The 25,958-nt window shown below is 35.6% G+C and overlaps 2 protein-coding genes across 3 annotated transcripts in view; one reads left to right on the top strand and one right to left on the bottom strand.

The window, feature by feature from the left end:
* The window catches only part of KRAS (Kirsten rat sarcoma viral oncogene homolog), a 40,732-nt gene extending 28,693 nt beyond the window's left edge, over positions 1-12,039 (top strand). Inside the window, exons 4-5 of one of the 2 annotated variants that reach the window (XR_551295.1) lie at positions 7,215-7,760; positions 7,983-12,039. Coding sequence is in view for 1 of the 2 variants with exons in the window: in XM_008583649.1 (XP_008581871.1) it covers positions 7,215-7,331 (117 nt within the window). In the remaining variant the exon portion in view is untranslated. Of the gene's footprint in view, positions 1-7,214; positions 7,950-7,982 lie in introns of those variants that run through there. The other variant, XM_008583649.1, reaches the window with a different exon arrangement.
* A 766-nt stretch (positions 12,040-12,805) lies between these two features.
* LYRM5 (LYR motif containing 5) lies at positions 12,806-13,367 on the bottom strand. The gene is made up of 2 exons (XM_008583647.1): positions 13,280-13,367; positions 12,806-13,198 (listed from the first exon to the last, which is right to left on the bottom strand). The coding sequence occupies exons 1-2, from the start codon at positions 13,328-13,330 to the stop codon at positions 12,977-12,979; spliced, it is 273 nt and encodes a 90-aa protein (XP_008581869.1). The 5' UTR covers positions 13,331-13,367; the 3' UTR covers positions 12,806-12,976.
* Positions 13,368-25,958: the final 12,591 nt, after the last annotated feature.

Here is a 25,958-nt window from a genome sequence, read left to right as displayed (position 1 = left end):
ACTCAGTTTTTTTTTTTTTTTTTTTTTTTTTTTTTAAATTTTTTGGCGGCTGGCCAGTATGGTGATCTACACCCTTGACCTTAGTGGTATAACACTGTGCTCTAACCAGCTGAGCTAACCAGCCAGCCCTACGTTTTACATGTTTTACAAAAGTTATTTTAATGGCTTAAATTATTTATCTTAATAATGAAAATTTCTTTTTGAAGGAAAAATGAGTATAAATAATAAACATTTTCCTCTTGAGAATTAATGATAAATATAAATTATTTTAAAACTTCTATTTACAGGTACAGGTGGGGATCTAATAAGTGCTGTCATATTTAATGTTTTCAGAAAGTGGTTGGAAATTTTTATTTTTACTTGGCTTAGCTACCTAGTTGATTAAATTGATTCCATTAAACATAAGATAAAAATTCTTGGGCTATAATGATTTTTGTTGTTAGATAGTTGAATAGAAATATATCACTAGATGGTGTATGTTTTAGTAACTTGAGATGTGCATTTTAATATATAATCACATTATTTAAATGCCTGCTGAATTTTAAACCAAGTTTTTACTTTAAAGGTAAATTTCTAAACTCTACTGAAGCAGTTCTTAATATACTCTTGAGATTTTTAAAAATTAATGTGCCCTAAAGAATCGAGATATCTTTTTCTTAACTTTTGTAGGCAACAGATGTACAGATGACTTCTGCATGCAAAAATTAAGCCCTAGTCATTGGCTTACTTCAATTAATACTGAATGGCCAATTCTCTGTGTCTGATTGAATTTAAAACTATAAGTAATACTTTTGATATATATTAGCTTTTTAGGTGCTGGGTTCATTTTGTTACATTTGGTTCAATAGAAACATTGATTTTACTAATCCCAGAAAGTTAGGATATGCCAATCCCCAAAGTAAATAATTTATTCTAAAATTAAAATTAAAATAATGGAAAAGCTTTTAAAATTAAATGTGCAGTAAACTACACCAGCTTTCCTATGGACTTAAATCTTTCTTATAGAAGCATGAACAGAAATATTATATGTTTAAAATTAATTTGCACTATATGTAGATTAATATTTCTGTGCATTTCTTTCAGATGTAAACTTTACTTTGGTGGTATGTTTTCTGGACAAACTAGTAGTACAGTTAACTAAGCAATTTGTCCCCTTTGGCCACTGCCCAGTTTTCTGGACTGGAACAGATTAAAAACTTTACCTCCATATGGCCATATATGATTGTGCTTGTTGTCATAGCATTCTTATCATAGCCTTAAGCAGGAAAAACCCTTTTAGACTACTTAAATTAGAATAGAAAGTACAAAGCCAGTATGATTGGACAGTGTTCTAAAAATTATTGTTAAGACTGTAGTAAGGGTACAAAATGCATTGCTGCTATTTTGTTTGTGTATTTTAAACAATTCATGATGTTTCTATATTATGGTAAACAGCCCTCATTTAACATTTTAATTTAAATAATGTAGTTATTCATCCACAGAAGTCACAGTCTCAGCTCCACTTGTGGGCCTAGAAATAAACTGGAAAGTGTTGTAATTGAAGAAAAAACTCAAAATTCCTGTCTCTTGACTCACCTATATTTTGAAATGCTTTTTTAAAAAAAAACTGTTGTATATCCCTATTGTACAATTTTTCTTCCCACTGTCCATGGGGGGGTGGGGAGCAGGAGGAGTGGGGAGCAGGAAGAGTGAAAATCATTGGTACATAAATCACCTGTTTGCCTAAGTCAAATAAATAATTTAGGTTTTAATAATAATTTAATAGTAATTCAGTTTAGGTTTTAATTCCATGACTAGCAAACTAAAATGACTGCATTAATTGATAAACAGATACTAATACATGTATTTAGGTTTTTCATAATCTCCCTTAATTCTTAATTAAAAATTATAATAATAATTTAATAGTAATTCAGTTTAGGTTTTAATTCCATGACTAGCAAACTAAAATGATTGCATTAATTGATAAACAGATACTAATACATGTATTTAGGTTTTTCATAATCTCCCTTAATTCTTAATTAAAAATTAAAAAAAAAAATTCTAATTCCATTAAAAAACAAAATTGACTTTTAAGACCAAACCAGGATTGTAGCCCATATTTTAAAACTGCATCCTCAGTTTTATTCAAACAATCTGATGTCTGTTTAAAAAAAAAAATTCTCAAGTAAAGCTTATAATTTCAAACTTCTTCTACATGGCTGTCCAAATAAATTACTCTTACCAATGAAACAGACTTTAAAGAAGTTGTGTTTTACAATGCAGAGAGTGGAGGATGCTTTTTATACATTGGTGAGAGAGATCCGACAATACAGATTGAAAAAAATCAGCAAAGAAGAAAAGACTCCTGGCTGTGTGAAAATTAAAAAATGCATTATAATGTAATCTGGTAAGTTCAGCGTATTAATATTGGCAGAAAGCAGTTGTCTTTCAAAGGTAACAAAGTAGCAACCAATTTGGAACTACTTAGGTGTGGTATTCTAATTTGAAGTATTAAAAGATAAGAAATTTAAAGTTTGTTTCCATAATTAGTACATTTATTTTTAATCCAATAGGTATTGAGATAATTTTGATGGCTGTAGTAAATTAATCTACATTTGTTATAAGGTCTAATGATTTAATTAGTCTTAAGTAAGCTAAGCATTTGGGAGCTGATATTTACCTTTATTTTTGAGATAAATCAGGCTTGGGTTTTGAGATTATCAGCAGCTTTTGATTTTTTTAGAGAGGAAGAAAAAATATAAGAAAGGATATAGAACAGTAAGATTGTATGGCCCAGAAGTAGGAAAGGACCATTCCTACAAAGTATTTTTCCTTTTGGACATTGCACAAGCCAACAACTATTCTGTTGCCTTTGTTCTCTAACTCAGTGGCATCAACAGCACTTTTTTATAAGTGAGAAACCTGGGTATTTTACTTAGGATGACTTCTACCTCCCTCTTTTTCATCCCCATTTGGAAGCAATCACAAATTCCTATGATATTATGTTCTAACTATGTTTTTTATCATATCATTAGTCCAGGCCTCTATCATTTTTCACTGGGACTGTTATAACCACCTATTTGCTTTACCTATTGCTCCCATCATTCACTGTGCAATGAGAGAGATGCACTTAAAAGAAATATCATTCTCTCATCTTTAAATCTAGTCACCGACTTACCAGTGGAATAAAATCTCAAATTCTATAGCATGTCATGTATGGCCCTTCCCACCTTCCCACCAATCCAGCCTTTTTTGGCCTTATATCTAAAAACTCTCATCATCTTGCCTGAATTTTTTTTTTTTGTCCTTGTATAAACATCATGATTATTTTCCATCTTCCCTTGAGTCTTGGCTCTTGTTTGGAATGTCAGTATTCTTATCGCTAGTCTTATTTATTTGCTAATACTTATTTTTTCATGATTTCCATTCTCCTGTTTCCTAAGAGTCTTTTTTTAAATCCTTAGACTGGGCATAGTGCCCTTCCTGTGTATTCCCAATATACTGCTCTTAACTACTGTATGTTTCCCATATTGTACTGAAATAACCTTTTTTTTTTTTTTTTTTTAAATGTTTCATTTCTATATTAGGCAGTAGAATGTTAGAGAGCCAGAATCATATATTTTAAATTTTTGCATGCCCATTGCCTACTGAGGTTCCTGGACACAGTAGCTGCCCAGCAAAGATTTATTGAGTGGAATCTCAAATAACTTTCTAAACTAACCCTTATTAAATTCTGTCTTGCTCAGAAACATTTCATTTAATAGGTGTCATAAAATTTATGCCAAAGCATAAGTTTCTGATGCATAGTTGCCAATATGTAATGTTCTGTGAGAATGTGAAATAAAATAATTTTTCAAAAACTACTAGGATATCATTCATTGTACTTATTAAACTAAAAGTTGGTATCCTTTATTACATGAATTTTAGGTCTAAAATAATTTATATCCCAAAAATATAAAATATACATCTGAATAGTTGACCGAGTTCTAAACTATATTATATCATATGCTGATCTACTAAGAAGAAACAAAGCATGACTGGTATTAATTATTATTGAGTTTATGAACTCTTAGTATTTTTTGAGTATCATTGTATAAAAGTAATATTTTAATTTAGAAGTTGTGGTAAAATTTAACATTACAGTGCAGTTTGAAAAGATGAACTTTTTTTTTTTTGTCTTTTGTCTTTTTTCCGTGTCCGGCAACGGATCGCAACCCTCAGTGTTGCCCCCGTACCGGACCGGGGACCGGCAACGGGATCGCAAGCCTCGGTGTTGCTCCCGCGCCTTGCTCAGCCAGCGAGCGGGAGCTGATCTGTACGTGGGATCCGAACCCTCGGACGGGAGCGCCGCCGCGCTTCCCAAGCGGCGCACTATCCAGTGCGCTACTGGGCCGGCCCGAAAAGATGAACTTTTAAAGTAACAGTACCATGACCAGATTTAAGTGGTGGTTTTAATTTTTTATTTTCCCCTCCTCTTACCTCACTAGTGGATGATTTTTAAAATACAATTATTTAGAATAAAACAAAAAATAGGTTTTATGCTTTAATATATATCTAAAACAAAGGCATAAGCATATATTATTCTAAAATTTCTAATTTGTGCAAACTTTTCCCAGTGACTGTAGTGTGAATGTCAAATAATTGTTGGACTTGATGAATTGAATTCTTATTTTTTCAGTGGACATGGATAGATAGCATTTATATAAAGAAAAAGTGTACAAGTATTTTAAAATTTAAAGTTAAATAAAATTTTTTTAAGTTGACAATGATAAATATATACAAATTAGTTTTTTTTAGTTCTGAAAAGGAATAGGTTTAAAAACACAAAATAATTACTGGGATACTACTTTTATCTTTTACATGTGTGCATGAGAATGATTAGTTCCTATGAAAAAAAGAATTCACTGCCCCATGTAGGTTAATTGTGACATTTTCCTAATCATTGAAATTACTTAATTTTAATAAGATTATGTACATAGGAGAGTTCAGTGCAACTCGAGCCAAAAGTATTTGTCAGAATCTTGGAAGAGGGTAATACTTGTCAAATTCTGTCCTCGTTGTCTCCTAATTACTTGTATATTGTTTCACTACAAAATGTTATCTTCTCTCTATCCATCTCGTGGTGTTTCATTTTTTCTGCTTCACCATTTTAGTGCCATTGGCATTTCTTCATTATAAAAGCAGTTGAAATTGGAGTAGACTACATTAGGATGTGTGGTCACAGGAAAATGAATTCATGAAGGGTTGGGGGAGTTACATTAGCTCCTCTAAGATTCCATCCTGTTCTGAGATTTTATGATTCTAAATTGTCCAGTGTTGGTGAGCTATAAGATAATCTTTATTATATCATTGGCAGTTTTTCCCTTTATGTGTTAAGAACGTTAGCATAATTTAGCCTTGATTGTATTGCTGATAAATGATTTTTTATAACTTTTCCTTTCTCCTTTGGGAAAAACAAAAGCATATGTTTGTATTGTATCAGTAATGATATCAGAAAGTGAAAAACATCAATGAGTGCAGTTTGGGGACTTTATTGGAGACATTCATTAGTATTCAAATCAATTCTGCTGGTTTTTATCCTACTACTGTTTGTTTAAATGTGGGCAAACCTTTCATTCCCACTCTGTGTTTATCTCTTTTAAACTGTTGATCATGCTTTTCCAAATTAGATAGATCTGTTGTGAAAATTAAATATAACTTGAAAGAAAATGCTCTGAATTAATTTAGTTACTGTTTTGAAATATTGTTGAATATCTTAGTAATGCAGTAAAGGATAAATCATCACTTAAATTTTTAAATTATTTTCAAGGTAATATAACTTAACTAATGTAATTACATATTATAATATTTAAAATACATATTATAATTATAGAATTTGTAATATTCAACAGAGGTGATTACAATGAATAAAAACCCAATTTTCATTGTTCTTAAAGTGGCTTGATTTATACAACTTAATTTGTTAGGTATTTGTTCTTAAGACTCTCTCTAGTGTCTAGGTTAGGAAGCATTATTATGTTAACAGGTTTTCTTTATTACAGTTACTAGTCAGTTGAACAGATTTTAAAATAGAGAAAACTGTATTTTTCCTTCAGTTTTTTTTTTTTTTTGTCTTAAATTTACTTTTTAACAGAAGGGACATGACAAGAATTGACTTATATTTGAATCTTCCATAATTTAAGTATTACAGGGCTAAAGTCTACTTTCTGCCACCACTTTCAGAGTGCCATTTTTCACATTATAGATTATTAGGTTGAAAATTAGTCTGAATTAAAATTGCTTTTAGCCATAATGACTTAGATGCCTTGCTTTGATGGCAAATAGGTGTAGGCCACAATGATCAAATATTGAAAACTCTTTAATGACGGAGCATTTGCCTTTATATGGCAAGCTTTTGAATACTTATATACTAAACAGAAACTAAAACAATAATAAATGAGAGAATCTCTTCCAGACTGATAAACTACAATGCCATTCAAATGCTTTAGCCCATTTCTCCACAAATCAGAGGTGTTACATTTTTCAAAGTAGTATTGTGTTGGAGTCAGTTTAAACCTCTTTCTTAACAATAAGTATGTGAATTGAAACTAATGTCTTAGTATGTATTATTTGAAAACGGAAGTAATATTTTGGATACTGTTTACTTCTTGATCTGAATTATTGGAATAGTATGTTCAGATACTGCTTATTTACTTCTTGGAAAATTATTTCAATCTAACAGATATTATGTAAGAATGGAGCCAGAACTCATTGTTACTGTGAAGATTCATGAAAATAGTTTATGGTTGCATGGCTTATATCTAAAGTCCAAGAACTCAGGGACAATTAAATGTACACACACACACACACACACATGCATACACATGTGCACATGCATTTGGATTTTGATGACTGAGGTTTGCCATATGGAAGAGTTAGTTGCAAATTAAGTTCTCCTGGGAAAAAGTCATTTGTTAAGTTTATGTAAGATTCTGCAATTGATTATCATTGCATATTGTGATAATCAGTGTTTGTATTTATAATGTTTACAAAATATCTGTGAATAAGACATTTAAGAATCTTAAAAGTCTGACATATGTGATATACAAAAGTATTCAGTAGCCCTAAGAGAAACAGTGTCCTTATTCTATCTCAATATTAATGTTTCCATTAAAAATGGAAATTTGCCACCTGTGTACCTCAAACCATCATATGTAAATATTAACAATTTAATACTTTTTATTTATATATTTCAGGGTGTTGACGATGCCTTCTATACATTAGTTCGAGAAATTCGAAAACATAAAGAAAAGATGAGCAAAGATGGTAAAAAGAAGAAAAAGAAGTCAAAGACAAAGTGTATAATTATGTAAATACAATTTGTACTTTTTTCTTAAGGCGTACTTAAGTATAAAAGTGGTAATTTTTGTACATTACACTAAATTATTAGCGTTTGTTTTAGCATTACCTAATTTTTTTCCTGCTCCATGCAAACTGTTAGCTTTTATCTTAAATGCTTACTTTAAAATGACAGTGGAAACTTTTTTTCCTCTAAGTGCCAGTATTCCTTGAGTTTTGGTTTTTGAACTAGCAATGCCTGTGAAAAAGAAACTGAATACCTGAGATTTCTGTCTTGGGGTTTTTGGTGCATGCGGTTGATTACTTTCTACTTTTCTTACCAATTGTGAATGTTGGTGTGAAATGAATTAATGAAGCTTTCAAATCATCCCTATTCTGTGTTTTATCTTGTTACATATGTGGATTAATTACTAAGTATAACTTCAGTTGAGACTTTATGATTGGTTATACTGAAACATTGAGGGAACACAAATTCATGGGCTTCCTGTCGATTCATTTTCTAGGCATCATGTCCTATAGTTTGTCATCCTTAATGAATGTAAAGTTACACTGTTCACAAAGGTTTTCTCTCCCTTTCCACTGCTATTAGTCATGGTCACTCTCCCCCAAAAACTATATTTTTTCTATAAAAAGGAAGTATAACTTCAGTTGAGACTTTATGATTGGTTATACTGAAACATTGAGGGAACACAAATTTATGGGCTTCCTGTCGATTCATTTTCTAGGCATCATGTCCTATAGTTTGTCATCCTTAATGAATGTAAAGTTACACTGTTCACAAAGGTTTTCTCCCCCTTTCCACTGCTATTAGTCATGGTCACTCTCCCCCAAAAACTATATTTTTTCTATAAAAAGGAAAAAAAAAATGGAAAAAAAAATTCAAGGCAATGGAAAACATTAAAAGGCCATTTCCTTTTCACATTAGATAAATTACTATAAAACTCATAATAGATTTTCCTGTTAAGGCAGACCCAGGATGAAATGGGGATTATAGCTACCATTTTGGGGCTATATTTACTTGCTATTAAATTTTTATATTAATTGAAAAAATTTTAACATGTATAAAAAATTCTCATAGGAATTAAATATAGTCTCCCTGTGTCAGATTACTCTTTCTTAGTATAACTTTAAATCTTTTTTCTTTTTTTGGCGGCTGGTGGGTACAGGGATCAAACCCTGGACCTTGGTGTTATGAGCACCATACTGTAACCAATTGAGCTAACCGGCCAGCCTTAAATCTTTTCTTGAACTTTGGTCTTTGAAAATAGTTTTAATTCTACTAGTAATATTGAAGATTATTTGGTCCAGTTATAGGATAGTAGGTATTGAAGAGACCAAGTTTGCAAGGCCAGGCCCTTCGTGAACCTTTGAGCTTCATTGAGAGTTTTGCAGTATGGACTGCATCCCTGTGGTCATCCAGTGTTGCCATGCATTGATTGGTCAAAATGAGGACTAGGAGAGAGTTTGTATAGTTCAACAAAATACATTCTCACTATATGGTGGTCCCACTGACAAATCAGGAGCATTGCTTTTGTTTTAAAAAACAGAACTTTTTAAAAAAATTACTTTTAAATATTAAAAGTTGATATTTTGGGGTGGGGTGGTGCCAAGACATTAATTTTTTTAAACAATGAAGTGAAAGTTTCAAAATCTCTATGTTTGGCTAGTTCTTACTAGCTAAAGTAACATTTCATAAACACTTTCCTAAATTCATATTAAAAAATAGATAAGTTAATATTAATGAAAACAGTTCTTTCAAAGCATTTAAAATGTTACTTAATTTAAAATATTTGAAGTGAAATAGTGTGAAAATCACTGGACTAGGAGGAAGTTGACTTAGATTCTAGATATGTGTCTTTTAGAACTCTGATTTTAGGCAAATCACTGTGCATTTCTTCATGTTAAAAGAAGTCATCTCAAAGGCTCTAACTTTAAAACTATGTTATTTATATTCACTTTACATAAGCATACACCCATTTGTCAAGCTCAGCACATTCTGTAACTTTTTACCTGTTATCTTTAGTACAAGTCTTGGGCAAAATTGTGCAAGAGGTAAAGTTTATATTTGAATATCCATTCTCCAGTTTCAGGACTCCCCTCCCATATTTGTGTCATCTTGCCAGTCTACCCTTCCACATGCCCCATCACTTGATGCAATTTTCTTTTAATACATCCATTTCCTTTAACCTCAAGATTTATTGCTTCTATGGAAATCTCCATGAAGGTGTCCCATTAAGTCACATCAAAATGCCCTACATTTTATTTCCTCAGGGCTCAAAATAATCTGACAGACACTACAATGGGATTTGACCTGATAGCTGATTTTCAGGTGGTAGCCGTCGCAATTTAATCTTGATCCTTTGAACATCATCTCTTTGCTGCCCAGTCCGTTAGTGACTAAGTAGGAATTTTCACACCTGGTATGAATAGACAGAACCCAACCCAGTGGAAGGAGAATTTAATAAAGGTAGTGCTAAAAGATTCCTTAGGTACTCTACAGCTAGGACTAGCCCTGGTAGCAGTGTTTTAATAACGAAAATCTTCCTACAATGAAAAATACTTTAAAATTTATTTCATAAAGCTTACTTTTTATCAGAATTCATTTATTCAACAAATATGTATCAAGTGCCTACCAGATGCCAGCCAGTACACAAGGCACTGAATATGATATGGTATCCCCGAATAAGAGACATAATCCCTGTCTTTTGGTAGTGCTACAGTAATCTGCAATATCTTAGTAAGACATTTGGAACATGACCCAGAGATAAGGCAGTGCACATTTTAGTTTTGCAAAGAAGGGGTTTGGTCTAAGGTTTCTTCCCGTTCTAAAATAATTGTTTTGCAGTGATTCCAATGCAACTGTTTAGTCAAGCTACTTTATATAGATCACTTTACTTCATTGTTTTAAATCACTAAACTGGATTGTATTTTTTTTTTATTTGGCATAACTATGTGATTCTATTGGGACAATTGTAGTACACATTAAGTTGTATGTCAGATACTAAATGTTAAAATTCCCGAGTGTGTAATACTCTTTCTTCTTGTGTAAGTAATTAAAATAGACTTTCAAAAAATTAAACGTTGACTTATAAAATAGTTTTGTTTATCTAGGTATGAATAAACAGGTGCCTGAACTAATTCACAGAAAAGGAAACTTCTCTGTAAAAACCAGTAAGATTTCTGAAATGCTGTACTAGACTACAGATTTATGGAACATTGTCTAGGTAGGGTCATAAGACTTACATAGTACCTCCTCTTGAGGAAGGCAAAGAAATAAATGGCCATACTTCAGGAACTGCAGTGCATAACTGATAGGATATTTAGAACTCTTGAATTTTTTATGTAGCTGGGCAATTTTTTTTAAGGTAGTGGTAATTATCCTTTATTACATGAATTTTGAATGGTTTAACAAAGGGTTTGTTTTTGTAGAGATTTTAAAAGGAGAAAGAATCCTAGAAATAACATAAATGGTATCTAATTATTACAGCCTTAAAGATAAAAATTCTTGATGAAGTTGGGAAAAAGTGCTAAACTATAGTTTTAGGCATGTTTGTCTTCCACATATAGTCTTCCACGTTTGTGGAAGAATATAGCTTACACATATAGTATAATTTAAGTGAATATTCCCTGTTAGGAATTTTAGGCTCTATTTTAACTGAGTCACACTGCATAGGAATTTAGAACCTAACTTTTATAGCTTATCAAAACCTTTGCCACCATTGCACAATTTTGTCCTAACATATATATATATAGAAACTTTGTGAGGCATGTTAAGTTACAGTTTGCACAAGCTCATCTCATTTGTATTCCAGTGATTTTTTTCTTCTAACCATATTTTTCCAAATAATATATATACATTTAGGGGTTTTGTAGGTAGTAAAAACTATCCGAGGTCATTTCCATTTGTCAAAAAGTAATAATTTCTTGATAATTATGTAGTAAAATTTTTTAAAACCCGGCATTTACTTTAAAGCTGAATTTATATTTAGCAAATTCTGTGTTAATATTGGCTAGCATGAATTCTGCATTGAGAATTTGAATAGCATACACCTGTTAGCTGTAAATTCTGTCAGCAAATGAAAATTATTTCTTTCCAAAGATATATTAACATTAGTTCTTGAAGAATAATCATAAATTAAGATTTGTGTTCTAGTTTCATAGTTTGAAGTGCCTGTTTGGGAAGATGATAGGCAATTTAGATGAATTTAGGAAAAACAAGGTTATTACCTGCAGAAATGTCAATTACAGAGGATCCACCCTCCCCCACCCCTATAGAGCTAAATGGATTACATAATGTTTTATCCCAGAGTTTCCAATTCCACTGTCTTGTGTTTTCATGTTGAAAATACTTTTGCATTTTTCCTTTGAGTGCCAATTTCTTACTAGTACTATTTCTTAATGTAACATGTTTACCTGGAATGTATTTTAACTATTTTTGTATAGTGTAAACTGAAACATGCACATTTTGTACATTGTGCTTTTTTTTTTTTGTGGGACATATGCAGTGTGATCCAGTTGTTTTCCATCATTTGGTTGCGCTGACCTAGGAATATTGGTCATATCAAACATTAGATTTAAAAATGACCACTCTTTTAATTAAGATTAACTTTTAAATGTTTATAGGAGTATGTGCTGTGAAGTGATCTGAAATTTGTAATATTTTTGTCATGAACTGTACTGCTCCTAATTATTGTAATGTAATAAAAATAGTTACGGTGATTATGAGAGTGTGTATTTCTTGATGACAACTTGAAACAGCTGATATAGAATACTTTATAAGACATAGACACTGTAGTATGCCAGTGAATCTTTTTTGCAGGTTGTAAGTTAGAAACATTATTTATAAAAGGTCCTGCAACATTAGTAAAGGTTTAAGTATTTGCTTAAACTTAGGTTAGGTTTAGGTCCACTGCCATGTTAACTCATTTAGAAGTAGATGCAAAACAGATCTGCTTTGATGACAAAAGAACAGAATGAAATTATTTGTTACTTTTTATCAAATATTGATGCACAATAAGTGATGTTTTAAGGCCCAGAGTGAGCCAGCAGCAGAATTAATAGAAATAATTGAATAGTTATTTATGTAATGCCAGTCACCGGCAAGCTATTTCAAGGTCAGAAGTAATCTTACTCCGTACATATTATTTCTATAATTGCATTTAAATCAGGTACTATATTTGTTTTGTCACGAGCCTTGAATATGTGCTGTTAGTGTACCAAACTGGGTCAAAAATAAGGCACTCCTTCAAAAGTTAAGGGGAATAAGTGTGTAAGAAATTATTTTGCTTATTAAATGTGCATTAAATGGCATTTTCATGTCAGTAGAATGGAGAAATGGGCTAAGAATAAGTTAGGAAATTAATATTAGTGTATTATACTTTCAAAATTGGGTTCTCATTAATTTATAACGTAGTATAAATAAAGCGCCATTTTAGTATAAAAATTGAACATAAAGCGTTGCTGATTAAGTTTACAGGATGAATAGAAGTTGAAACCTATTAATTTTAGTTTAATAGAGCACCAGCTCATGTATTTTTTATACATGTATATCTTGTCATTTTAAGTTAGAATTATTTTACAATAATTGGTATACATAAACAATTGGCACTGATTTGCAACCAATACATATAGTATTTCAGCCAAATTGTAGTAATAATGATCAGTTAGTTTTGTTGATATCTGAATAATAGCGTTGTTTCATAGCTCTGTATTTCCTAAGGAAGTATAAGGCTTCTAGCTCCTTCATTACAAATTCACCCCGTCCAATGAGTTCTTTTATCTTCTCTGGGTCCTTCACGTCTTTGTTTTTAAGAAAAACATTCTTCAAACGCCTTTTAAAATAGTCTGCTCCTTTTGGATAGTCTCGTCCAAGATACAGCAGCTTAAAAAAGAAAAATTATATGTTTCTAAACAATCCATGTCATATTATAACATTTATAAAATTGGCAACATAATTACTTACGTTTTTATAAAGATTCAATACTTCTCCTCTTAAAGGATTGGCCATTTTCATTTATCATGGAAATTACCCACTTTTGTAAATAATATACCTAAAAAAAGGAAATTTTTTTGCAAATAACTGCACTGTCTTAAAAAAGAATCAAAGAAAAAAGATATTACACAAATGGGAAAATGGTAACTTCTTTTCCAGTCAATATTTATTGAGCACTTCTACGTTCCAAGCATGGGATATAGCTATGAACATGTCAGGTAAGATAACCTGCTCTCACAGAACTAACTTCTCCTGAGGGAGACATAATAAGCAAAGAAGATAATTATGAGTTGTGACAAGTTCTGTGAAGGAAACAGGATAATGAGAGAGAAAGTGGATTATCGTAGATGTGTAGGTGTACCTCCTTTTATGCCACAGTGGGATGAGTTAGAACTAGCTTTGAATCCCAGCTGCATAATGTTGTACAGGTTACTTAACCTTTCTGAGCCTCAGTTTCCTTATCAAAAGGAAGATTGTCTTTACCCTGCTCTCAAGGCAAGGACAGATCCATTTGGAGGACATTGTGAAGAGGCCTGACCAAATTTGGAAGGGTGCTATCCAGAGGGAAGCTAAAAAGTAGAACAAATTGGGTGTGTCAGTCAAGCAGGCTGGCAATTAATGTTAGATGGGCAGTAAGATTGACTGTGAAGAGGCCAAGTGAACAACCTTTAAGGGCATCCTTGAGGAGCTGGCAACATCCAATGGGATAGATCATGCTACATTATGTGTAATTTGTTAATGCTACTAAGGAGAGGAGGCTCCTTAAAGGCACCATGACAGCCAAAACTAGAAAATAATTTCCCACTACTTGGTACAGCTGTGGGGTTAAATCATGAAATTCCTAATATTGCATCCTATCAGGTGGATACAATTCCAATTGTTCCACTGTGGTTGATGTTAATTTTGATTGACTGATTAAAGTGTTTGCTAAGAGTGTCCACGGTAAAATTACTGCCCAAGGAAACTAGTCCTCTTAATGGAGAATGGTATTTAGGATCTACAGTATGAATGGAATATTTTGGAAAACAAGATCTGGGGGATAGAAGTGCTCATTACTATGGAGTTGTCACTGTTCTCATATCCTCTAAGTGGACAAAGCTGCAAGTGTATAAACACACAGACGTGAGTGTAGTATGTATATTCTGGATATTTTAACTGGATATATTAACCTTTATATAATCTATTACCTGACATTCAATTCCAACAGTATGGGGTTTATTTTAGTTTCTTTCCATAGTTTTAACACTCTTGTCCAACAATGGGAAGGCTGGTTTCCATTATCCTCAGTAATTTTTTGGAACATCACCCCACCTATTACATAACCAAATTTCTGTCATCATACTTTCCATAGTTTTAACACTCTTGTCCAACAATGGGAAGGCTGGTTTCCATTATCCTCAGTACTTTTTTTGGAACATCACCCCACCTATTACATAACCAAATTTCTGTCATCATAACCAATCACACAGTCTCTACTCTCTGAGCTCTGCCACCTAGCGCCAGACTGCTACTGTCACCATCCCACACACATTTCCCCATTCCCCTTTCCCCATCACCTATCCCTCTTGGGCTCATACATGTTGTACCTCTTCCCCCTTCATGGAAAAGTCCCACTCTTTTCGGACTATAACAACCTGTGCCACTGCTGCCTCCATCCTAATACCTTCCTCACCTCAAGCTAGGCTGCTGCTATGTACAACCTCATCCCCTCAGAGACTCTCCTCACCTCATTTGGGCACCAATACCCCTTTCCGGGCTACTTCATCACCAACCCTTCGCCAACCTTCATCTCACCCCTCTTCCCTAGATGCCTATCTTGCTCAGCCCCACCTAATGGCTTTTGGAATGAATGCTGAAGGGCAAGCAGGAAGCAACTTAAACTTTTAAAATAGCCTTTTAGATCAGATTTAAGGGTTAATTTTATAATTAACTAGCAGAAAGTGTAGATTAAAATCACAGCACCATATTCAGTTAAAATTTATTGTGCCAAATAATTTCAGTCCTCCTGTTACTTTCATTTTGATTCAGCCCTGAAGGAAAATAGTGCAGATTCCCATGGTGATTTTACCCACCCTCCCCCGTTTTTAAGCATTTTGTCAAGATTTGCATCTTTCATAATTTGAAAGTCAGGGTGCCAATGCTTTCATGTATTTCATTAAAAATTTTTTATATGGGGCCGGCCTGTGGCTCACTCTGGAGAGTGTGGTGCTGATAACACCAAGGCCCCAGGTTCGGATCCCATATAGGGATGGCCGGTTAACTCATTTAGTGAGCATGGTGCTGACAACACCAAGTCAAGGGTTAAGATCCCCTTACCGGTCATCTTTTTAGAAAAATAAAATAAAATTTTTTATATGTATTATACATAAAAATAGTGCATTATGTACTAAAGAAAGTAAAATATGCATCTGGATACCCATCTTTCAAGCTATGAAATAGAAAATTCTTGGAAGCCTCCATGTGTCCCTCTTTCCAACTGCATTTCCTTCTCCATCTCTGCCAAGATAACCACTAATGACTTCCTAATTATTCTCTTGCTGTATAGTTTTCCTACCCATGAACACTGCCCTAAATAATATAGTTCTGACAATCTGAATAGCAAGCATGAATCTTGGGGGAAATTTTTAAAAATGATTTTATTCCTGATTCATGTCCCCCTCTCCCATTTTCTCTTTTCTCCATTCCTAGAATTCCTATTTTTTGGATGTTTGAGCTTCTAGACATGTCCTCTTGTTTTTCTTCTCTACTATTTTCCATTTCTTTTTCTTTTTACTGTTTTTCTGGGAGATTTTCTCATCTTCATCTTCTAAGTGTTTTGAGTTTTTCATTTCTGCTATAACGTCCAAGAACTATTATACATAATAAAAGATTTGCCTGGGGAAAAATGTAGCTAGTGTGGCAAACGTAAATTTGTCCAGTTCTTTAACATGTTAATTTATAAGTATTAATGCAGTTTATATTTATTATTATATGCTTGACCTTAAGGAACTTAAGTTTATTTTAGCTATTGAGAGTGATATATATCCTTGGGTTCACAATTCAGTGAATGAACAATTTAAGTACAGCAGGGACCTGGAGCTGCTCCTTAACCTGGCATGAAATCATGTAGGTTACTGTTGTAAGTAAAGAGCCAAATGAGTTAGGGACTAAGAGAAGTCCCCCATTATTCTGAGAACTTGGATGTGTGTGGTGAGAAGGGGGTGCAGTCCCCACTGATTACCTTTTTCCAGTGACTCTGGGCTAAGGAGTTAAGACTTAACCAGCTCCAGTCCTAGGTTAATGGAAAACTGTCACTTTACTAGGGGTTACGGTGCCCAAAGTTGTTAATCACTCTTCTTCATGAAGTTTAAATGACAATAAAAGCTGAAGGAAAACAGGCAAAGAAATGCAGAGCAGTATTATTTGTCATCGGGTTCTAGTAGACTTGACCCAAACAGATGAAGCACATTTTCCCAAAGTTACTCCAACACACTTGCCAGCACCAGAGAGTATGTAATCAGAGAGGTAGGTGACATGAGATTTTGCTTCCAAAGGCTGGCATACTGCTTGGTGTAGACCTAGAAGCCAGATTATACAAGTGAGTTGAAAGGAGATGATTATGTTCAGAAGGGGCAGTCTGTCAGAAGGTAAAGAAGGGAGAATAGGAAACAGGCCTTCTTACCACTTTTGCAGCTTGTACAAAGAGTACTAAAGGAGAATGAAACTCACTGGTAATCCCTTATAGCATAGTGACCCCTAAAACATAGTCCAGCATCTTGGAACCTAATACACCCATAGCAACTCCTCTTCCCTAGAAGGGAGGTTGACAGAGTAAGAGTTTGAATAAATCCCCTCTCCTAGAAGCTCACCATTTTAAAAGTAGTTTAGGATTACCATAACACCTCCCTACCCCCATTAATCCTAGTTTGAGTTGACAAAGATTTTGTATCAGGAAACAGTTTTGTTGAAAAACTAATCTAAAACAAAAGCTTACTCCCATACCAAATAGCTATGGTAAACTAAATTAGAATGGGTTGATCACAGGCTAAACATTAACCCCTTCTATTTTGCACTTGTAAGAGCACAGGAAATGCTAATGGAATAAATGAATGAATGAGTGAGTCTAATTATAATGGCTCTTTAATGTTCTGCATGAAATAAAATTGTTGATCTAAATATCTCATTCTATATAAGCCACCATTTATATAATAGAAACCACCTGCCTAGTCAGAAACCACTTAACCTCGGAAACCACTGCTAACTTCCTCCCGGTCAAACCACTTTTTGATGTTTCTCTTTCTTGAACTCTGCTGCATCTGATGGCACTGAAAACCTTTTTCTTGTTTTGTTTTGACCTTTTAATATCCTGATTTTCTTCTCTTTTACTGCTCTTTCTAGTTTACTTTGCTGTCTGAATTTCCTCCTCCTTTTTAAGTGTGGCTGCACCCGAGGGCTTGTACTCGTATTTGGCTTTCTGCTCTTCAACTATACTGACCTCACTTTGAGGAGTTAAATGTAGATGATGATCAGGCCTAACCTCTCACTGTTGGGTCATGTACTTTGCATGCTGGTCGTTGCAGCTTGTTTGTATTCTTGTATTCTCCTCCTCCTCCAACACCTACAAGCTTAGCATTCCGAACACTTAAAAATTGCCCTTCATGAAGTTTAAATGACAATAAAAGCTGAAGGAAAACAGGCAAAGAAATGCAGAGCAGTATTATTTGTCATCGGGTTCTAGTAGACTTGACCCAAACAGATGAAGCACATTTTCCCAAAGTTACTCCAACACACTTGCCAGCACCAGAGAGTATGTAATCAGAGAGGTAGGTGACATGAGATTTTGCTTCCAAAGGCTGGCATACTGCTTGGTGTAGACCTAGAAGCCAGATTATACAAGTGAGTTGAAAGGAGATGATTATGTTCAGAAGGGGCAGTCTGTCAGAAGGTAAAGAAGGGAGAATAGGAAACAGGCCTTCTTACCACTTTTGCAGCTTGTACAAAGAGTACTAAAGGAGAATGAAACTCACTGGTAATCCCTTATAGCATAGTGACCCCTAAAACATAGTCCAGCATCTTGGAACCTAATACACCCATAGCAACTCCTCTTCCCTAGAAGGGAGGTTGACAGAGTAAGAGTTTGAATAAATCCCCTCTCCTAGAAGCTCACCATTTTAAAAGTAGTTTAGGATTACCATAACACCTCCCTACCCCCATTAATCCTAGTTTGAGTTGACAAAGATTTTGTATCAGGAAACAGTTTTGTTGAAAAACTAATCTAAAACAAAAGCTTACTCCCATACCAAATAGCTATGGTAAACTAAATTAGAACCCTATATGAGGTCAACATTAAGATGTTTTTATCTTGCTTCCAGGATTTGAGGTGAGATGACAACTATTACACAACAGTGGGGATAATAACACTTTAACTCACAGAAACTAGCTCATTCATTACTACTATAGGGAAAGTAAAGATTAATGCTCAGGATCCCTCCAGGGGTTCGGAATCTTGCAGAGTATTTGATGTAAATAATGCACATGTGCTCAGGTGTTCCTTGGTTGTCTAATGTAATTGCGCATGTGCACCCAGGTGTCCTGGGTTATAGACTCAAGTATAAAGGACTAACGGCTCTGATACACCGTGCTTCTGGGGATGCTCCGGGAGGCCACTAGGACAGCTGCTCCTAGCTCTGAATAAAACCTATTAATTTTTTTACCCATGGCTCCCAGGACCTTTTCCTATTACCTAGCTCATAGACCTCTGTATGAAGGATTTGTGACCCAGTCTGTACGACGGGTTCCTTTTTTTCCACATATTGGAGAGCTTCACATCTTCGTATAACTTCGTATAATGTATGCTATACGAAGTTATTACGTGACCCAAACAGATGAAGCACATTTTCCCAAAGTTACTCCAACACACTTGCCAGCACCAGAGAGTATGTAATCAGAGAGGTAGGTGACATGAGATTTTGCTTCCAAAGGCTGGCATACTGCTTGGTGTAGACCTAGAAGCCAGATTATACAAGTGAGTTGAAAGGAGATGATTATGTTCAGAAGGGGCAGTCTGTCAGAAGGTAAAGAAGGGAGAATAGGAAACAGGCCTTCTTACCACTTTTGCAGCTTGTACAAAGAGTACTAAAGGAGAATGAAACTCACTGGTAATCCCTTATAGCATAGTGACCCCTAAAACATAGTCCAGCATCTTGGAACCTAATACACCCATAGCAACTCCTCTTCCCTAGAAGGGAGGTTGACAGAGTAAGAGTTTGAATAAATCCCCTCTCCTAGAAGCTCACCATTTTAAAAGTAGTTTAGGATTACCATAACACCTACACACCCCCATTAATCCTAGTTTGAGTTGACAAAGATTTTGTATCAGGAAACAGTTTTGTTGAAAAACTAATCTAAAACAAAAGCTTACTCCCATACCAAATAGCTATGGTAAACTAAATTAGAACCCTATATGAGGTCAACATTAAGATGTTTTTATCTTGCTTCCAGGATTTGAGGTGAGATGACAACTATTACACAACAGTGGGGATAATAACACTTTAACTCACAGAAACTAGCTCATTCATTACTACTATAGGGAAAGTAAAGATTAATGCTCAGGATCCCTCCAGGGGTTCGGAATCTTGCAGAGTATTTGATGTAAATAATGCACATGTGCTCAGGTGTTCCTTGGTTGTCTAATGTAATTGCGCATGTGCACCCAGGTGTCCTGGGTTATAGACTCAAGTATAAAGGACAAATGGCTTTGATCCACAGGGCCCCCCGCCCCGGGGCGGGGGGCTCGTCATGGGTAGGTTGTTGATGCTGCTGCTGAGGACTGAGTCCCTGTCGTCTGCCAACGGCTCCAGGATCTTTCCCAATTACCTGGCTCTAGACCTGCGTGAGGGGTCTGTGACAGTCTGTACAACGGGTCTGAAGGGTCTGTGAGCCCTAGCCCGACAACTACGTATTTGTGAATAATACATTCAGTCAATGATGTTGGAAGAGATGTGGCATTACAAAATTAGAATTCAGAGATGAGAGATGGTGCCAGTGATTTTTAACGTATTTCAGGTCTTATGGTAAAACAGGGTTTAGGGTAAGGTCTTTAAATGATAGAATTCGGTTGGGCTTTAGAAAGAAAACAGCCTCCCTTAGTGTCTTCTGTTTTCCTGTTGGTCTCAAGTGACAGTATATCTTCAGGTGGGGAAGAGACAAGTTCTGAGGGTTGTGCTACTGGTTAGATCAATTAATCTGTGACCTTTGGCAAATAACAGTGAGTCTTGGGGCCTCAGTGACCTTCAAGTGTAAGGAATATTTTACCCAGGAATCGCTTCAAATCGTTTTCAATTTTTGCTTAGAGCGGCTCTTAGGGAAAAGGGCATATACCTGGCACAGAAAGTAAACAGAGCAGAGCGAAGAATCCGAAGGTCATTAATCTCAAGATAACCAACCCTCTTGGAGCCAATTTATTTACGTCCTTAAATTGCCAAAGGCGCCCCGTCCCCTTGGTGGCCTAAACCGTGGTGGCCTAGGCAGCCCACCCGGTGTCAGCCGCCTGACCCAATCGCGTGCCGGACCCTCCTTCACGAAACCCTCACAGATTCGCCAACACACTGGAGGAAAACAGTGAGGGAGGAGCTGGCGACCGAAGTCGGAAGACGCTCAGCGCCCTGTCCCCACACGGCTCTCCGCGCTCAGAGCACACTCCAGCGCCTCCAGATGATGCTGCTGCTGAGGACTGAGTCCCTGTCGTCTGCCAACGGCTCCAGGATCTTTCCCAATTACCTGGCTCTAGACCTGCGTGAGGGGTCTGTGACAGTCTGTACAACGGGTCTGAAGGGTCTGTGAGCCCTAGCCCGACAACTACGTATTTGTGAATAATACATTCAGTCAATGATGTTGGAAGAGATGTGGCATTACAAAATTAGAATTCAGAGATGAGAGATGGTGCCAGTGATTTTTAACGTATTTCAGGTCTTATGGTAAAACAGGGTTTAGGTAAGGTCTTTAAATGATAGAATTCGGTTGGGCTTTAGAAGGAAAACAGCCTCCCTTAGTGTCTTCTGTTTTCCTGTTGGTCTCAACGGGGCGCCGGCCGGAAGAACCCCGGCTCAACTGCGCCAACCGGTATGGGCGTGTCCTCGCGCTTCCCCGGAGCCTAATGGGCGGGGCCTGTCGCCCTGACAACCGGGAGCGTTTGTCCACACAACTGAGCGCCGACTTTGCTGACTGCGAAGGTCGTGCTGGCCGCCTCATGGTGAGCAGGGAAAACGAGGGAGACCGGTGGAGGGGCGAGCACTAATTTTGCTTTAACGGTGTTAAATGATGTCATAAGGGCCCGTCACGTTTTAGAGGGGAGCAGGTCGGTTTAGGAAAGAACCCCAGGCAGGGTCGGCCCTCTCCTGACCAGTGGCCTTGTCCTGGGTCTGGCGGACAGGTAGGAGTCCCAAACCAGTTTCTGCAAACAGGAGATGGCCAAAGCGGTCACATGGTATCCTAATCTTGCATGTTGCTAAACTTAAAAATGGATCTCAACCTAGTAACTTCCAATAACGGTAGATGTTCCCACGAAACTGCTCTCTGCAACTTGGCAGAAATGTTTTTATACTTCCTCAACAGTTAATTAAAAGTTGATGCAATTTACTCTGCTTTGAAAGTTATTTTATGTAGTCATTTGTGGGAATATTGTTTTGTGATTCAGGGTACTCAGCCTGCGTTAATTAAATATGATAAAGCTTCTCGTTTTGTTTATCTGCACTCTTCGACTGTCATGTCTTCACAAGTATACAGGCCAACGTGAAGCTATGAGATGATCTCCTTTTCTATTTTCTTAAATGGGATTTCCATCAAGACATCTTCTATAATTAAAACCAGAGGAAGCGGAGAATGTAATTACTTAGTTAATTACTTAATTCATGAATCAAGGGAAAATACGGACTGCATTCTTTGTACTTGACACTGGGCTGGAAGCCAAGGACAGACACAAGGATGAATATGACAACCCTGCTATAGGAGACAGATTAAGTAAATTAATTACAATACAGCTTTGTAACTGTAACAATCGAGGTAGTATTTAAAATGGCATAAAGCACAGTTGGAAATGATGAAATTGGGCGGAGGGAGACGAGGGAAGGAATGAGTGGTGCTTTTCGACCTGTTTTAGAGTATAAATATGAGTTTACCACAAGTGGTGGGAAGAAAAAGGGAATGGAGAGCATTCCTGGAAGAATGCAAATGGACCTTGAGCCGGTTTTAAATCGCTAATAAACTGGGGGAACAATAACCATCTATTTGTTACTTTCTAATGGGTACATCATTTCTTCTTGGATCCTTCTAGCAATGTTTGTCGAAGTATGGCCCATGGAACATTCACTTTTAATGCACCTGGCATACTTGTTAAAAATGCAGATTTCGGGAACCCACTCAACTCCAAATCTACTGTATTAGTTTCCTGGGGCTTTCTTATTTGGAAGTACCATGAACTGAGTGGCTTAAACAACAGAAATTTATTGTCTTACAGTCTGGAGCTTAGAAGTCCAAGATCAAGGAGCTGGCAGGCCTATGCTCCCTCTGAAGGCCTGGGGAGGGATCTTTTCAGACCTGTCTCCTAGCTTCTAATAGTTCCTTGGTTTGTGGCAGTGTAACTTCATTCTTCTCCTTGTGTGTCTATGTCCAAGTTTCTTCTTTTTATAAGGACACCAGTCATTGTGGATTAGGGGCCCACCCTATTCCAGTATGACCTCATTTTTATTTCACTAATTAAATCAGCAATGGCCCTATTTTCAATTAGGCCAATTTCTGAGTTACTGGGAGTTAGGATTTCAACATATAAATTTTGGAGGAACACAATTCAACTCATCTACTAAATTACAATGTGGTGAGTGTTGTACACTTTGAGTCCGAGAATATGCATTTCTTTCTTTTTTTTTTGTCCTTTTTGAGACCGGCCGCACCAGGCTCAGCCAGTGAGAACTGTGAGCGCACCGGCCATCCCTATATAGGATCCGAACCGCGGCAGGAGCGCTGCTGCGCTCCCAGCCCCGCACTCTCCCGAGTGCTCCAGGGGCTTGGCCCAGAATATGCATTTCTAACAAGTTTTTCAGATGACTCTTATGCCCTCTGAACATTGAGAACTACTTTACTACATAATGGCTCTTCTTATCATTTACAAGAGGGACGAGGATGTGTACTTGCCCCAAACCTGCTTCATATTAAAAGCACAAAAGACAATTTGCCTATCTTTAAAATATGGCTACTTGAGAACAGGGGCAGTGCTACTTATATATTCTGCACTATAGTACTTATTTCAAGATGGAAGTATGTTAACTATTAATTGAGAATAAATATAATAAAAATAGAGCCCATTTGTAAAAATCATGAGAGCAAAATCTCTACCATTCCTCTTCATGTCATCTCCAGTGCCTCTGAGAATCTGTGTGTAAATCATTCATAAATGTCTGCTGAATTAACTAGTGAAATAGATGCACTTTTAAAAAAGATATAGTCTACTAATTTGTGTTAATTTTAACACTTATATTTTATACAGTGATAATCTTATGTCTTGAATCCATTTTTCCCATATATAGCTCTTCAAATATGTAAAGGTATAATCTCATAGTCACGTGATCTTTTTACAAATTCCTTACCAGAAACCTAATGGATACATGGGCCTAATAACACTAGTAGTGTTATTGAAAAATACCTGTAATATCGGCGTTGCTCCCGCGCCTCGCTCAGCCAGTGAGCGGGAGCCGGTCTGTACGTGGGATCCCAACCCTCGGACGGGAGCGCTGCTGCGCTTCCCAAGCGGCGCACTATCCAGTGCGCCACCAGGCCGGCCCAATTTGTGTTAATTTTAACACTTATATTTTATACAGTGATAATCTTATGTCTTGAATCCATTTTTCCCATATATAGCTCTTCAAATATGTAAAGGTATAATCTCATAGTCACGTGATCTTTTTACAAATTCCTTACCAGAAACCTAATGGATACATGGGCCTAATAACACTAGTAGTGTTATTGAAAAATACCTGTAATATTAAAGGTGTATTCAATATTTATACAGTTAAACATTTTTTCAAGCTATACTGCTGAATGCCTTCTGTGTTTGTTTCTGTCAGTCACTTGGACCCACTACCTGATACTCTTTTAGGGACTGTACCTGTAATATTGAAATAGCATGCTTTCCAAAATAATGTCCAGAAAAGAATAGATCTGCTTTAATGCACATTGGTGAATAGACTCTTCATTTTGTCATAGTTTGTTCTGCTTTAAATAATTGATCCCCTTTCTATAAAAATAATCAAATTTTACAGAAAGACTTTTTTATGAGATTGTTCTCACACTTGCAAATTTGACATGTGTACCAATACTTAGTCAATGGTTTCTTATTCTTTGGGACCCTTTAAACTACAGGTAGTGTCTTTTTTGACTGTTTAGTGATAGGGCATTTCATTAAACATAGATCATTGATTGTTGTAAGAAGTAGTATAAAATTTACCTATAAAAGATGCTTCAATGGGTGAACTATCATAGTTTTTTCTGCACTTGCTTGTAGTTTTGTCTAAGCTCTTTTTAAAAAAACTTTTTGAGATAATTTTAGATTTACAGAAAAGTTGCAAAGACAGTGCGGAGAGTTCCCTTATGCCCTTTACCCAGCTTCTCCTAGTTTTAACATCTTATGTAATCATGGTGCTTTTGTTAACAGTATCTGAATTCCTTTTAAAATTTACCAATTCTTTTGTTTTCTAACTTTTAGGGTCCCAAAGCAAAAAAGGTATGTAGAAACTATTTTCTCAAAATAGATAGTTGTATAAGCACTTACATTGCATGAGCAGAGTTTTTATTGAATTTAAAAATATTTTCCTAGTTAGTTTTATTATAGTCTATAGAGTTTTCTAAGCTTACTTTTTAGTAATGCTATTTAAATCATGGAATTTTTCTTCACAAAACAGGACACATTTCAAATTAGACATAAAAAGATATTTCTAGTTTCACAATCACTTTTAAAAATAGCTTTTAATTTTTACTTATTTAGATTTGAGGCTTTTTTTTTTAACTTTTTTTTTTTTTCCACTTCTGCTCTACAGAATGTTGGATTAGGAACCCCGTTTCTTCATTCCAAATAAACACATAAAAGTTTAGTTATAAAACCTGCTATGACTTAAAAGTAAACCCTAAATTAATATGACTTTAAATGGGTTGCATGATAACACATGCTTTTTTTTTGTGCTGTGTAGAAATTAGAGTTCCATAAGGGATATACTGTTTTAATATGTCTATTTCTCTCTTCACTTTATACTTTAAGGCAGAGATTATAATCTCTTGACTGGTAGGCCAGATTTAGCTCACAGACATATTTTGTTTGACACGAAAATATTTTTTTCTTTTAAAAAATCCATTGCTAAACTATTTTATGCGAAAATCTGATTTTCGTCTATTCTTGAAAAATTGGAAACCTGTTAAACCTGGGCTGAAGTCCAGTAAGTCCTGTAAGGCAGCAGTTGACTGGGCTGAATAGCAACCCCCTCTATTAGGAACATATCAGATCTTCAGTTTGCCATAGATCTGACCAGACCAATCCCCTACTTTATTTACCTGCCTGGTCCTAACAGGGATTCGGGTTTGAAATGCCTTCTCTAAGGCATATCTGAAATGTCACTTCTCTAAATTT

The sequence above is a fragment of the Galeopterus variegatus genome, unplaced genomic scaffold, assembly GCF_000696425.1.
Source record: "Galeopterus variegatus unplaced genomic scaffold, G_variegatus-3.0.2 Scaffold2989, whole genome shotgun sequence".
Taxonomy (NCBI): domain Eukaryota; kingdom Metazoa; phylum Chordata; class Mammalia; order Dermoptera; family Cynocephalidae; genus Galeopterus; species Galeopterus variegatus.
The sequence above is the reverse complement of the archived record's forward strand: the minus strand, read 5'-3'. Positions and strand labels throughout refer to the sequence as shown.

Bases quoted from the DNA above. Each gene is read 5' to 3' on its own strand.
- LYRM5 (XM_008583647.1), bottom strand. From the start codon at position 13,330: ATGAAAATGGCCAATCCTTTAAGAGGAGAAGTATTGAATCTTTATAAA. The intron at 13,199-13,279 runs GTAAGTAATTAT...TTCTTTTTTAAG, and splicing joins TATTGAATCTTTATAAAAAC to CTGCTGTATCTTGGACGAGA.